This window comes from Hippocampus guttulatus, chromosome 16 (assembly GCF_054856545.1).
Source record: "Hippocampus guttulatus isolate MCC_2025c chromosome 16, RoL_Hgut_1.0, whole genome shotgun sequence".
Lineage (NCBI taxonomy): Eukaryota > Metazoa > Chordata > Actinopteri > Syngnathiformes > Syngnathidae > Hippocampus > Hippocampus guttulatus.
Genome location: NC_141276.1, coordinates 11924393 through 11938356, shown reverse-complemented (window position 1 = coordinate 11938356; position 13964 = coordinate 11924393). Strand labels below are relative to the sequence as shown.

At 42.8% G+C, this 13964-nt stretch overlaps 3 protein-coding genes across 5 annotated transcripts in view; 2 read left to right on the top strand and 1 right to left on the bottom strand.

Annotated features, from left to right (window-relative positions):
• The first annotated feature begins 768 nt into the window (after nucleotides 1-768).
• Nucleotides 769-9948, top strand: gaa (alpha glucosidase). Of its 2 annotated transcripts, XM_086132784.1 has the most exons (19): nucleotides 797-1545; nucleotides 1617-1768; nucleotides 2359-2524; nucleotides 2801-2897; nucleotides 2966-3085; nucleotides 3165-3283; nucleotides 4554-4685; nucleotides 4778-4888; nucleotides 4953-5066; nucleotides 5213-5297; nucleotides 5461-5578; nucleotides 6049-6182; nucleotides 7259-7410; nucleotides 7493-7641; nucleotides 8257-8398; nucleotides 8484-8582; nucleotides 9236-9400; nucleotides 9510-9662; nucleotides 9729-9948. In XM_086132784.1, the coding sequence occupies exons 1-19, from the start codon at nucleotides 1075-1077 to the stop codon at nucleotides 9792-9794; spliced, it is 2745 nt and encodes a 914-aa protein (XP_085988910.1). In that variant the 5' UTR covers nucleotides 797-1074; the 3' UTR covers nucleotides 9795-9948. The 2 variants fall into 2 exon arrangements, with proteins under 2 accessions (XP_085988911.1, XP_085988910.1); XM_086132785.1 differs by lacking the exon at nucleotides 9729-9948 and having other exon boundaries at nucleotides 769-1545; nucleotides 9236-9404.
• A 671-nt stretch (nucleotides 9949-10619) lies between these two features.
• Nucleotides 10620-13027, bottom strand: galcb (galactosylceramidase b). The gene has a single exon (XM_086132788.1). The coding sequence runs from the start codon at nucleotides 13001-13003 to the stop codon at nucleotides 10949-10951; it is 2055 nt and encodes a 684-aa protein (XP_085988914.1). The 5' UTR covers nucleotides 13004-13027; the 3' UTR covers nucleotides 10620-10948.
• Nucleotides 13014-13964, top strand: part of tbc1d16 (TBC1 domain family, member 16) — a 30761-nt gene continuing 29810 nt past the window's right edge. For both annotated transcript variants that reach the window (XR_015103184.1, XM_086132787.1), the window contains exon 1: nucleotides 13014-13571. The gene's annotated coding sequence lies outside the window, so the exon portion shown is untranslated. The remainder of the gene's footprint in view (nucleotides 13572-13964) is intronic.

Genomic DNA, 13964 nt, shown 5'->3' with positions numbered 1-13964 from the left:
TCAATCACATATAGGAGATACTGCGATTGGCTGGCAACTGATTCAGGGTGACCCCCGCCTACTGCCCGGAGACGGCTGGGATAGGCTCCAGCACCCCCCGCGACCCTAGTGAGGATCAAGCGGTTCGGAAAATGGATGGATGGATATAGGAGATATGCAGGATTTGAATATTCACATGTAAAAGCTTCAATACTGACATCAACTGCAAAAAAAAAAAAGCATGACAATCATTTTTACTGGGCAGCCCGGCCAGTGGTTAGCGCGTCGACCTCACAGTGCAGAGGTTGTGGGTTCAATCCCGGATCCGGCCTCCCTGTGTGGAGTTTGCATGTTCTCCCCGGGCCTGCATGGGTTTTCTCCGGGTTCCTCCCACATTCCAAAAACATGCAAGGCAGGCTGATTGAACACTCTAAATTGTCCCTCGGTGTGAATGTGAGCGTGGATGGTTGTTCATCTGTGTGTGCCTTGTGATTGGCTGGCAATCGGTTCAGGGTGTCCCCCCCCCTACTGCACAAGGCAACTGGGATAGGCTCCAGCACTCCCCACAACATTTGTGAGGATTAAGCGGATAGGAAAATGAATGAATAATTTTTACTAGGGTTTGCTTAACTTTCATGCTTAAGAGCTACATTGGAGTTTTCTTTAAGACAACTTCACTTTGTTTTTCTAATCAATATATAATTAAAAACGGAAGTAGGTTTATTTTCGTGTGTTTAATCAATTATTAGATGACAATTTTAAATCATGCAACAAGCGTTGCAGGGATCTTGCTACTTTAACTGCCCTCCCATTACCCCCCGACCTCGAATTGTACTAAAATAAGATTCATACTTGTAATTTTTCAACTATTCTTAGAAATGTCGAGGTTATCTGGCACATATTTATTTTACGCCATAAACGGGGCCAATCTTTGTCGCCAAGAATTTATTTTGACCGATCTCGCTTGCCGTCGTTGTGTTGGGACTTTTAAGGACATGCAACAAAAATTTGCAATGGGCACCTGAATTTAACTTTTTTGTTTTATCGCCGCGTCAATAAAGCTCTAATCCGGTCCGAATTTTGCACGAACATCCCATGGCTCTTTGGGTGAAGCTAACTGTAGCCGCGTTTCTGGCTTTCGCGTTTCACACATTCTCCGATTTGAGTCACATGCCCATTCTCTACTACAGACTGGTTCGAAATGGCGAGCCATTTAAAAGCCAGGTCCGCGATACACTCGAACCATGGGACTATTTCTTGGACGTCCAACCGTCGCGTTGCAAAATGTCTCCGGAAAGTCGCTTCGACTGTGCCCGGGACCGAGCGCTTAGTCGCCGAGAGTGTGAAGAGCGGGCTTGTTGTTACTCTCCCCTCAACGACTCGTCAAAAGCTCCGTGGTGCTTCTACCCTTATTCATACCCCAGCTACAAAATGGGCGTCTTGACGCCTACCGAGCGAGGCCAGGCTGCCACTTTGACCCGGGCCTCCCCCTCTTACCTGCCTCGAGATGTGGCCACTCTCCACCTGGAAGAAAGTCAAGAGTCTGAAGGCTGCTTGCGCCTCACTGTGAGAACCAGCCGTCCCCTGACAATTTTTCTAATCCCAATTTAAATAATAAATATATGCTTCCTATGCAGTTGAAGGATCGATGGTCGGACCGGTATGAAGTCGAACTCCTAACTGGAGTCCCTCAGGGCAAAATTAGTCGCCAAGATGCCCTGTATACCACTGAGTACCAGTCCAACCCTTTTGGATTCGTTGTGAGGCGTGCATCAAATGGAAGGGTCATGTGAGTATGTAAAGCACACGTAGATACTGTTTTTTTTAGTAATCTGTTTCAAATGTGTAAACCAAAGTGTATGAACTAAAATAGACATGCCGGGTAGATTTTTAAACTGCTGTCACATTTTTTGAGACTTAAATGAAACAAACAAACAAACAAAAAAAACCCCCAACGAGACCAAGATAAATAATGTGAAAACCTTTCCCACCATTCATGTGACTTCTACTGTGGAGAACTTATTTTAAGTTTGTTTTAATGTTTTCAAGAGGGGAAGTAAAAATAAACAGTAATAATCTGTTTGCAAAAGTGTGCCCAACCTTGTCATAATGGGCTGTTGCTCCGTTCAGATTTAACTGCATTACATTCAAACTCTTGTCCAACTGGAAAGTTCCTCTGATTATTCCCTATTGAAGTTGTGCTGTTTTAGCATGATTTTTTTTTTTGCTATGACTTTAGTTTTGTGCTGATACTGACTTGTGTTTGGAATGGTTCATAATTTTACCCCATCAGTTCCAGCTTCTTTATGCATGTTTACATTATATAATATCATAAAAATAATAGCAATCCTCATTTATTCCCCCCACCCCCTCATTTAGCATGAATAGCACAGTGGCCCCTCTGCTTTTTGCTGACCAGTATCTGCAGTTGTCCACCACTCTGGCCTCCTCAATGGTGTCAGGCCTCGGGGAGCATTACACGTCTCTCCTCCTGGACCTTAACTGGACCTCCCTGACTCTCTGGAACAGGGACATGGCTCCTCATGTGAGTATGCTGGACTCATTTAATATCAACATTGTATGGTTAGATATCTGTAAGTCACAACTCCCAATCTCAAGAGAGAAACTAATCATATAAAGTGCTGAGTGCAATAATGGACTGCCCCTGACAGTATACGACAAAATTGGAATTAAACTTTCATTGTGACCTGTACTAATCTGTAAAATATGCATTTTCTCGCATCCATTTTGCACATAAAAATCTACACTATAGTGAGAGTATACTGAACTCTTTTTTTTTCTTTTTTTTTTTTTTCTGCAGGCTGGTGCAAACCTATATGGCTCGCACCCATTCTATGTTGTACAGGAGGGGGACGGACTGGCCCACGGGGTGTTCCTACTCAACAGCAATGCCATCGGTAATGACTTTGTTCAACAAGAGCTAATTTTCTCCTCATTCTCCATGTGTGTCTACATGTGTTTCCAGAAGTCATCTTGCAGCCTCTGCCAGCTCTGACATGGGTGTCCACAGGTGGAATCCTAGACCTGTACATCTTCATGGGTCCCGACGCTCAGACCGTTATACATCAATATCTGCAAGTTATCGGTACGGGACGCCAAGTCGGAAGCGACTCCCCGCAAAAAAGCGTGTTAAAAATTTTTTTTCAAAAAGTATTCTTCCGTAGGTTATCCCATGATGCCTCCCTATTGGTCGTTGGGCTTCCACCTGTGTCGCTGGGGCTACACAAGCACGAATATCACTCGGCAGGTGGCTAGGCGGATGCACGATGCTAACTTCCCCATGGTACCTTCATGTTACATGAACCTGATGTTAGACCAACATTACACTTTACACAGATGAGCACAAATTTGACAGTTGATCATAAAAAAAAAGTTAACTATCTGATACAATAAGATAAACGTTGTACAATTCATTCTTAAGTAAATTATGACCAATACTCAATGAATAACAATATACCGGACTATGTTTATTGTATCTTACTTTGAAACTGTATTATTTTTCAAACGTTTGAACTCTTGCATCGCTGCCAATGAAAAGGTTTTACTGTACAGTCAAACCTCGGTTTTCGAACACCTCTGATCTCGACCAAATCGGTTTTCAACCAAAAATTTCGAGTTTTTTATGCCTCGGCTTACGACCGAAAATCGGCTTGCGACCAAACTGAGCGCACTTGAATGCGCCACTTGACTCTTCTCGCCTTCCTTACACGAGGAAGTGACGCTTCCTCGTGTAGCGTTCCATTGTGAGCAGACGTGTTCAATAAAGATTTTTTTTTTAAAAGAGCGTGGTTTCGGTTTTCGAACAAATCGGTTTTCGAACAGCCTTCTGGAACGGATTATGGTCAAAAACCGAGGTATGACTGTATTTCCAAAACTTTTTTTGTCAGAAGGTGAGACAAATTAACTATGAATAATTTGAATGTAATAATTGTTTTAATTTTAATATTTAACACAAAAAAGTCAAATTAACTAATAATAATTCAGTTACGTAGTAATATGTCAAACCGTATTATGAATAATTATAGTTTATTTTAATATTTGGTAATGTATATTTTTTAAATATAAATATGACCTCCAATTTTATATTGCTATATTATTATTCAAAATGTTTCTGCTGTGCAAAACAATGGCCTATTATTTAGAGCCCAAATGTTAATGTCTACTACTACAATAATTGAATGCACAATTGGAAAAAAAAAATCTAATTATTCCGTTTGTATAATAATGATCATATATTTGTACTGTCTCTACTGTATATGAGACACTTTAAATATTTAACTGGGATGTTACAATCATTTATCTCCAAATGAAAAAAAGATCTCCAAAAATCATTTTTGGTCTGTTTTTGGCGAACAATAAAACTCCAAAAAATGTATAGCTACATTCTGTTTGTTGTTCCGTGACATTGCATTGTATTGTTTTATAGAAATAAAAAGTACTGCAACTGAAATGAACAAAACAATGGTGCACATTCATCGAATGCTTGTTGTCATCTTGTAAGAAGCACCTTCTTGGCAACTAATTTTTATTTGATTTGATTTGATTTTTTTAAGGATGTGCAGTGGAATGACCTGGATTACGCAGACAAAGGCAGGATCTTCACCAATGACCCCTTGCGATTCGGGGACATGACAGAGATGGTGGAGGAATTTCACCAAAGAGGCTTGAAGTACGTCCTCATCCTGGTGAGGGACATTTTCAACCATCTGCTAACTATTTCCTCCCAGTAGGTGGCGATCTGACACTTCCTAAAATATAGTGTGGGTCTTCCGTTTAGGATCCTGGGATCAGCTCAACTTCTCCTCCAGGAACGTACCGTCCCTTCGATGATGGACTCAAGCGAGATGTATTCATCAAAAATGCCACCGGTCAACTCTTAATAGGCAAGGTTAGATTTTAGTCTTGAATGAAGCATGTGTCAAGAGTTGTGAAATAAACCCATGTGCCTTCAGGTTTGGCCTGGTGCAACGGCGTTCCCTGACTTTACCAACCCGGAGACCAGACGGTGGTGGGAAGACTTAATTGAGGAGTTTTATTCGAAAGTGCCAGTGGATGGATTATGGATTGTAAGAATACACACACACACCAAAAAAAACCCGCAAATGTTTGATTCATTGAAGACAGGAATTGTCCTTTCTGTGAGTCTGAGTCTGAATGCTTGTTTGTTTATACGAGCTTTGTGATTGGCTGGCCAAATTCACATTCCACACAGGACATGAACGAACCAGCCAGTTTCGTTTCGGGCTCACTGGAGGGTTGTCCTGACACAGAGCTTGAGAGCCCGCCGTACACACCCAGTAAGTTCGCATCACGACTTCCCTTGTATGATCATCTCATAAAGTACATACCGTTACTATAGATACAATATATTTAGATCAGAACAACACACTGTGTGACATACATGATTGATACCACGTTGTTCATGTGAATGATAAATATTTGTGTGTGTCCCCCAAACAGGGGTGGTCGGAGGCCGCTTGAGCGCTTTCACTCTTTGTATGTCGGCTCAGCAAAATGTATCCACTCACTACAACCTGCACAACATGTACGGACTGACTGAAGCTTTTGCCACAAACAGGTTGGTTAAAGCAGCTCAGTGTTCCTGGGCTAGATTACGCTTCATCGCTTACACCCTTCTATTGCATGGTTTATGATAAGGCAACGTCTTTTGGGGGGTTTTGCTCATCATTTTTTGAGTAAAATACCCTGCAATGTGGGAAAGGAGAGCAATGCATTCCGCATGTAAATGGACTTTGAGACCAAATGAAAGGACTATTTATAAGGAGCATCTGGAGCTCTCTGGAACACACTCGTGGACGCACACAACGTTGTGGAGTGGCCACATGTCGATACGTACTGTCATGTAGCATTAACACCGCACGTAGAACTTATTTACAATACGTGGTAAGTCACAGTTGAATTCATCCAGGAGACTTTTTACCTTGAATTCTTTTTGGCTGAGGTGTTTTTTTTTTAGAAGGGCGTCCACTGATTAAGGATATGTGCTATGTGTGTTGTAGTATTACAGTATACGATTGTCATTGGCAGAGCTCTGGTAAAAGCGCGCGGGAAGAGGCCATTTGTCCTGTCTCGCTCTTCCTTCCCAAGCATCGGACGCTACTCCGGAGTGTGGACGGGAGATGTTAGAAGCAACTGGGAGCAACTTGGATATTCCATCCCTTGTAAGTAGATACGTGTTTGATGCACTCGGGAAAAGCGGAGCAATCCCAGCCTCTATGCAAAAATAGCCAGCAAAATGCACTCGGTGACCGATTTAGCCACGAAGGGACCGTATAACACAAGTAACTCAGTAAGATACAGTAACATTAGCCGTTTTTTTATTATTATTAATTTTTTGCCAAGCATGAAAAATACATGCCTGGGAAAATCTGGACTTTTTTTAGGCTGATCCTACTGTTTGTGTTCAGCATTGTGACATCAATGCTATTTGTTAGCCTGTTGATGGAGCCTTGCAGTGTGTGTTAGTGTTAAGCTAGCGAACCTTTCTTAAGGTTGCGATGGTTTTGAATACGCGGCTAATCTGGACCTTTTCTTTTCTTTTCTTTTTTTTTGTTTTTTTAGACTGATGCTGCTGTTTGTGCTCAGCATTGTGACATCAATGCTATTTGTTAGACTGTTGATGAAGCCTTGCAGTGTGTGTTAGCGTGAAGATAGCAAACCTTTCCTGAGGTGATTGTTTTGAATACGCGGCTAATCTGGACTTTTTTTTTTTTTTTTTTTTTTTTTTTAGACTGATGCTACTGCTTGTGTTCAGCATTGTGACATCAATGCTATTTGTTAGACCGTTGATGGAAACTTGCAATGTGTGTTAGCATTAAGATAGTGAACCTTTCCTATGGTTGTGATTGTTTTGAATACGCGGCTAATCTGGACCTTTTTTAAAAAACTTTTTAGACTGATGCTACTGCTTGTGTTCAGCACTGTGACATCAATGCTATTTGTTAGACCATTGATGGAAACTTGCAATGTGTGTTAGCGTCAAGATAGTGAACCTTTCCTATGGTTGTGATTGTTTTGAATACGCTGCTCTTCTGTGAAGAATTGTTCGCTCTGCCAAAATGCTGCTTGTGGAAGTGTATTGAGTTCACTGATACCATCTAGTGCTCAATTCTTACATTTTTGCTCACAAGCCAAGGCAAACTTTCAGATGAACGACGGCTCGCATCTCGAAACACTCTAGACTGTAGCACCATTGCGACCTCCAACTGTGTTAACATTGTGCACATTTTGCACTCAGCGGTGCTGAAGTTCAGCCTCTTCGGGGTGCCCCTGGTCGGCGCGGACATCTGCGGCTTCGGGGGTGACACCACAGAGGAGTTGTGCGTGCGCTGGATGCAGCTCGGGGCCTTCTACCCCTTTATGAGGAACCATAACGATCGGCAATATGCTGTGAGATGCACACACATCGAAATTGACGAATTGTATTCTTGTATGTTTTCTCATTTGGCGTCCTAACGGTCGTACTCCACAGCCTCAGGAGCCTTTCATATTTGGGCAGAAGGCCCAGGCGGCCATGCGGAGTGCGCTGAATCTTCGTTACTCTCTTCTGCCGTTTCTCTACACGCTCTTCCATCACGCGCACACCTCTGGAGACACGGTGGCCAGACCTCTCTTCATGGAGTATGTCTTACGCACTCAGATTTCTGTTCACTCTGTTGACAGCAGGCATGGTCATAGGCTCATTCTTTGTTGCATGAATTAACAAATTCACTGCCAACAGTTTTAAAATCAGCGGTCCCGATTTTGCCAGCTATTTTTCAGCATTTTGAATGTTCATTTAAGACCAACAGAATATTGCGTTCTGTGACAACCTATGCACTGAACCTACTTAAGATTAGAGTCTCTTATTTCCCCTGGGGGAAAAGAAAAGTTTTTCTACTTGTATTCCTTTTTTAGTAATCTGCTATAGAACATGGTTGGTTTCAACAAAACCCAAACGTGGTTTGTTTTGTTTTGTGAAACCGAACATGTCAAGCAGAGACTGTGATGGTAATAGTTTTGGCTTTTGTGACACCTCAAACTATTAAAAAAAAACAAGACAGAGCAAAGGAAAATAGAAATATGACACTAACCATAGTAAACAGAATGATGGCAATATAGTCATTTATTTACAGACACAATTAAGAAATGTGTCATGACTGACTCATCACGTGGTTCGAGTTGAACGTCCGTGGCTCTTTTACATGGCTTTTTTCACTCCCCCCCATCAGCTGCGTCATCCTTTGGTCATTTCAGGTTTCCCACTGACCCTCACTGTCAGATCATAGACCGACAATTCCTCTGGGGGAGTTCTCTCCTTATCAGCCCAGTCCTCAAGGAGGGTGCCGTGGAGGTGGCCGCTTACCTGCCTCCCGGCATCTGGTACAACCTCTACAGTGTAAGCTGCGGTGCTTTGCTTCATGAATTGCACTCACTCGCATTATCACGTGATCAAATGTTCTGTTTTTGTTTTTTTTTGTCAGGGTCAGCCGTCGTACAGTACAGGCGAGTACCTGCTTCTGTCTGCCCCTCTGGACACCATTAACGTCCATTTGAGGGAGGGACACATTGTGCCCCAGCAGGTTAGTGTAACACATAGTGCAAGTACATCGCAACAAAGTTTGCTCTATTTCCCTGAAAACATTTTGGATAAAGACGAAAGAGCGTTTTGTTTCTGAAACGCGCTAAGTATTTGAATTTTGTGAATGCCAAACTCCGAATATGCGCAGAGATGAAAAAAAAATCACAGTGTAGTTACAAGTGCCGCGTCTATTAAAAGGATAAGGATGGTCAATACAGTATGTTCATAGATTTTGCAACGGTATGAAATAAAGTAGTTTATTTTACCAAAGCGCCATCTGCTGGTTGTACTGGGGCACTGCCCTAAATGCCCCCTGGTGACAACAAAACATTTAATAAATAATATCGAAGGCCGATTTATCAATGTATTATTTAATAAAAGGACTTGTTCTGACAATGGGGCTGAAAAAAAAGTGCTAAAGGTTTGAAGAAGTGAGACTGATCGAAATATGCCGATTTTAGATGAATGACGTTCCAGAAGGTGCCGTCTATTTTTAAGTCTTCGTTCTGTGCTGAATCACTGTGGTGTGTTGAACTGGTTTATCTGGTTGTCTCCACTTAACATCTGTAATGACGTCAAGACTTTTGGGCTTATGGAAGCGTTTCCTTGAGAATGTCGAATTACTGCTGTATCATTCTCTCGGTCCTCTTAAAGGAGCCAGCTTTAACGACAACAGTCTCGCGCACAAACCCCTTCCTCCTGACGGTGGCACTGTCAGCGGGAGGCTCGGCCCGAGGCGACTTGTTCTGGGATGACGGCGACAGCATCGGGAGCTTCGAAAAAGGAAGTTATTGTCACGTCACCTTCACAGCCGGACAGGTAGGTAAAGTCTGTACTCAAACTTCTGAACTGTCATAACTTGTTTTGCAGTGTTTGGGGTTTCACCGGCAAATAGACAAAGTGTATTTTTACCGCCTCACTGTTTCAGTCCCAGGTTGTGAGTGAGCCCCTCCGACTAAATGGAGACTTGGATGGTCTCGTACTGAGAAGAATGCAAGTGTTTGGGGTGCCCTCGCCGCCCCAATACGTGGTAGCCAATGGGGAGAAAGTGAGGGATTTTACATATAATGGTGATACAAAGGTTAGTGCGTGGACATGGGGGGGGGGGGACTTTCCTGAAGGATAACACGTGGGTCTCTTCCAACAGGTTCTAAATGTGAGCAGCTTGACCTTGCCCATGTCAAAGATGTTTACAGTTCAGTGGGCACTTTGACGTGCTGATTTCGATTTGCCATGATGCCACTGCAGAGGTATCGTCACAGCAGCTTTCCACTTTTACACTGGATCTAAATATTGGCTACTTTTGCCCTTGCTATGTAAATATTAAATCATGTAAAAAAATTTCAGTATTTTGAATTTTTTTTTTTTTTTAAATAAGAGAGAAATATATTCACGGTACATAGTATAGAATGTGCATCATCGGACGAGGACATTTCCTTATTTTCCCATGGGTCACTTTATTAGGTACGTCTGCATTCATGCAAGAAGATCTGCATGAAAAACTTTGTTCATTGGCACTTGAGTATTGCAGTATTGTTGCATTTTACAAGAGTATGTAAAAGTCTTAAGTTGGACTTGACTCTGTGCTGCGATACAGAGATATAAAATAATAAAAATAAATCACGTATTTATGTTTTTAAGATCGTACACAAACATTCTATTTAGAAAGACAGCAGAGTTTCAAGCATTGAGAGAATAGAAAGCAGCTGTGGCCTCTTAATAGTTACCAGAACTTGACATTTTTGCCAGGAATCCTTAGGACCTCAAATATTTTTATTTATTGTACAGCACAATTCATGTTAAATTGTCATTTAATCGTCAACGTTTAAAGTTTGACCGTGTGTTTAAAGCAATTGAGTGGAAATATGGATAGTTGAGCTACCAAAGATGACAATAGCCCATGGTGGACTTTGTGTTTACATACTGTATATCATATCATACTCTGTATATTTAACTTTGGTCCTAAAACACCAGCCGCAACTAACAACGATCTTAATAATCTGTTAAATATATTTTTTTAATTATTCAATGAATCAGATTGGGAAACAAACAGTTTTAATTTCCATACCTTCAATCAAAAACAGGACATGATTTCAAATGGACAGTGTAGAAAAAGCACAATAAATTAATCGGCATATTTTCCAAAGTACAAGCAGATGTATTCGTTTGACGAATCAGTAAACAGATCATTCGTCTCTCATGAAGAACAACAGAAATCGGAGAATATTTTCTGTTGAAAGACTGAATTTCTGAGGAGTTGGACAAATTTAAATTAAGGTCTCAACGATGAACCAGTAATTGAAATAGTTGTCGGTTATTTTGATAATCAATAAGCTTTGATTAAATTGCTGCACTTCTCCTCTTCAGTCAAACAGTCAAAACAAAAGGCTTGCTAATTGAGAGTTCTTGTTCCAGTGCCTTTACTGCAAAATTATCAAACTGGACCAGCTCAAATGAACGCGTCCCAATGGCCGCCCAGCCATTCTTCGGTGTTAACACTATCACGTTCTTCCACAATTGATAACCATTCAGCTTTCCTGATGCCAACTGGCCCTTTACAGTGAGTGACAGCGTGTGCCATTCACCTGCTTGTGTACCAGAATGTCCTTCAGCGAGAATCATTAGACCAGCAATGTCATTGGTAACTTTGTATGTTCCATCCGCAAAGACCCAGAAAAATATTCCCTGGGCTCTACGGATTGTCGCCCCTCCTTGATCAACCCGGGCTGCGATGAAAACGCCACCAGTCTTTCTACTCTCCATAAAGACATCACATTCGACATTCACATCCTGCCACGTGTAGTCACCGATAACACTTATAGTCTGGTCTGCATCTGCTACCCAAGTAATAGGTCGTGTGGTCAGAACCTGACGTAAAGTGAAGACATGAGGCCCGGAATCTGTCAGGTTGGTATAATATTCAAAAACTCCAGTCTGGTCAGCAAAGTATGGAGCTTCTGAGAAGGGAGATTCTTGGACAGTAAAGTCATCCTTGTAGTCCTTTGGGAAGGGAGAAGAGGCAGGTGGGTCTGGGTAGTTTCCCTTCTGTCCTGTCGTCATTGTGGTTACTGTGTATAGCTCATCTTCTGAAAGACTGAGGGTAAATTTTCCTTTCTTTAGCCTCACAGGACTTAGCCGCTGAAAAAAGGTGGGCTTTGTTGTCTTGAAGTTAAACTGCGTGCGCCATAGTTGCAACTCTTTGATGGAGGAAAAAGAGCCTTCCAGCTGAAAGGTTGCGTTTTGTGAACTCACCGAGTATGGAGGGAGTGGAGGCCTTATGCACAATGAATGATTATGGGTCATCGTTTCTATGATAACTGTGAGATTTCCTTTCCCGTCCGTCAAGGCCACATAACTTCCACCTTTTGCCAAATGTCCAACAGTCTTCAAGTAGGTCCATCCTGGCTGGGTGAATTGTGACGTGTGAGCTGTAACCCAGATAGGCGACTCCACGACATAGTTGCCACTCCAGGGTTCGTCCGCTGTCATAAGACCGTCTCTGCCAAATGGCAGTGCCTCATAGTAGCTGGCAATGAGATTCCAACAAATGGTGGCAGTCATGAATCCGTTGATGTAGTTCTGGTTCAGAATGCGTGCCCAACAGCCTCCCCCGACTTCATTGTTGAAAGTGCTGTCGTCCTCTGAAGCCCACAGCGTCTTCCCAGTCTTCAGAGCCTCCTCCACAGTGTTCGTGCCCGGGTAGTGGGCCCCTATCACATCAACAACGCTGCTGAGCTCCGGATCCAGCAGAAGAGCATGCGAAATGGGCTGCCACAAGTTGTCGTTGGCGATAATCCTGACACTCTCCAGGCCGCTCTTGTCCAAAGTGTACCGCAGCAGCTTGATATATTTGCTGTCAAAGTTCCGTTCGTTCCAAATCCCAACATAGTCGATGTTGAGGTCGTGAACCCGCTTTGCGCCAAGGATCCACTTCACTACATATTCTACAGTGACATCTGGGAAGTCGTAGGGCCACTGTTTACCACGGCCGACCCAACCAGGAAATGCCCAGGGCAAACCAATAAGCGTAATGTTGGGGTTCCTCTTCTTTGCCTCTTTCATCAACCACCATTCATATCCTCGGGAGTAGTTCTCATCATCCTCGTAGTGCATGTGCGATGGCTCCGTCCCATCAGTTGATTGAGCGTCTCCTCCTATTTCGACTTTAAGAATGTGCAAAGAGGCACCAAAATTCGGCCTAAAAAGGTAATCAAGGATCTGGCTTCGGTAGGGCTCCGCATAATTGACGAGTAGACGCGTCGTCGCTCCTCCACCACTCAGTCCTCCAATTCCATCAAAGACTTGTCCTAATCCCTCAGTGTCGTTCAGGAAGTAGGTCTGTGAAAATGAGGAATCGAGAAGCAAACTTGAAAATATAAAAAGAAAAACCTGTATTTTGTACGCAACAACACGACCATCCATTTCGCTGTGGTCCGTTAACTTATTACTTCCTGAAACACCAGCACGTGATCAATCGTAATTGCGGAAGCGGTTATTTATTTTTTTATACAGCATGTCAAATATAAAAGTATTGCAAATAAAAATTCAATAAAATTGGCAATATACCTTAAAAGTGATTTATTAACAAAAAACATGCATGAAGCGGTGTTTTTTGGGAGGGGAGGGGGCCGATCTGGTCTGGGCAGAAAGTCAAGGTACATGTAAAAAGTAAGAAGTGACGAAATGGGTCTTTCAAATTAAAATAACAGCTACTTCAGATCAGCCATGTCCTTTCGATGCATCAAAGGTTTACTTTGAAAGTAATGTCCGAAATTGGAATATTTTCTGGCACCAAAAAGAAGGTATCATCAGCGGAGCAGTGAAAATGTATGGCGTCACAGAGTGAAAGCACAGGGAGGCAAACAAGACTTGGAACCCGTAAACCGAGAGCTCGATTCCCGAAAAGAGGCTGTAACGCGATGTTGGCACGCGCTTGTGTCCTGACATGGACGTCCACCATGGGCTGTAGACTCCTGCGGCGGGATCGATGGTGAGCCGTGTCCGCGTTCTTCTTGACCGTACATGCCGCTTGTCTTCTCATTCATTTGTATTCTGAAACAGTTGCAACCCAAGAGTCTTTTTTTTCGGCCGCTGTACGCTAATAACTTTTAAGTTCACCTCTGAGACGGATAACGCTGTTAAATGTCAAGTGAGGCTTTTCCAGACATGTAAAATGTGATGGCGTGAATGGCTGGTGTGTGACTGCGGGCCTATCTGTGGTGGACATCTCAAGCGGAGGCTGCCTCAGTCCGGGATGGAGCCCCCCAACCCAACCCCAGTCTACCTACAAACACGGGCATGATTATTCGTACATAACACGGCTCTCTCACTTGATTTCACTTTCACCCACGTCCTGCACCTGTCGCAAGCACTTCGAGCACAT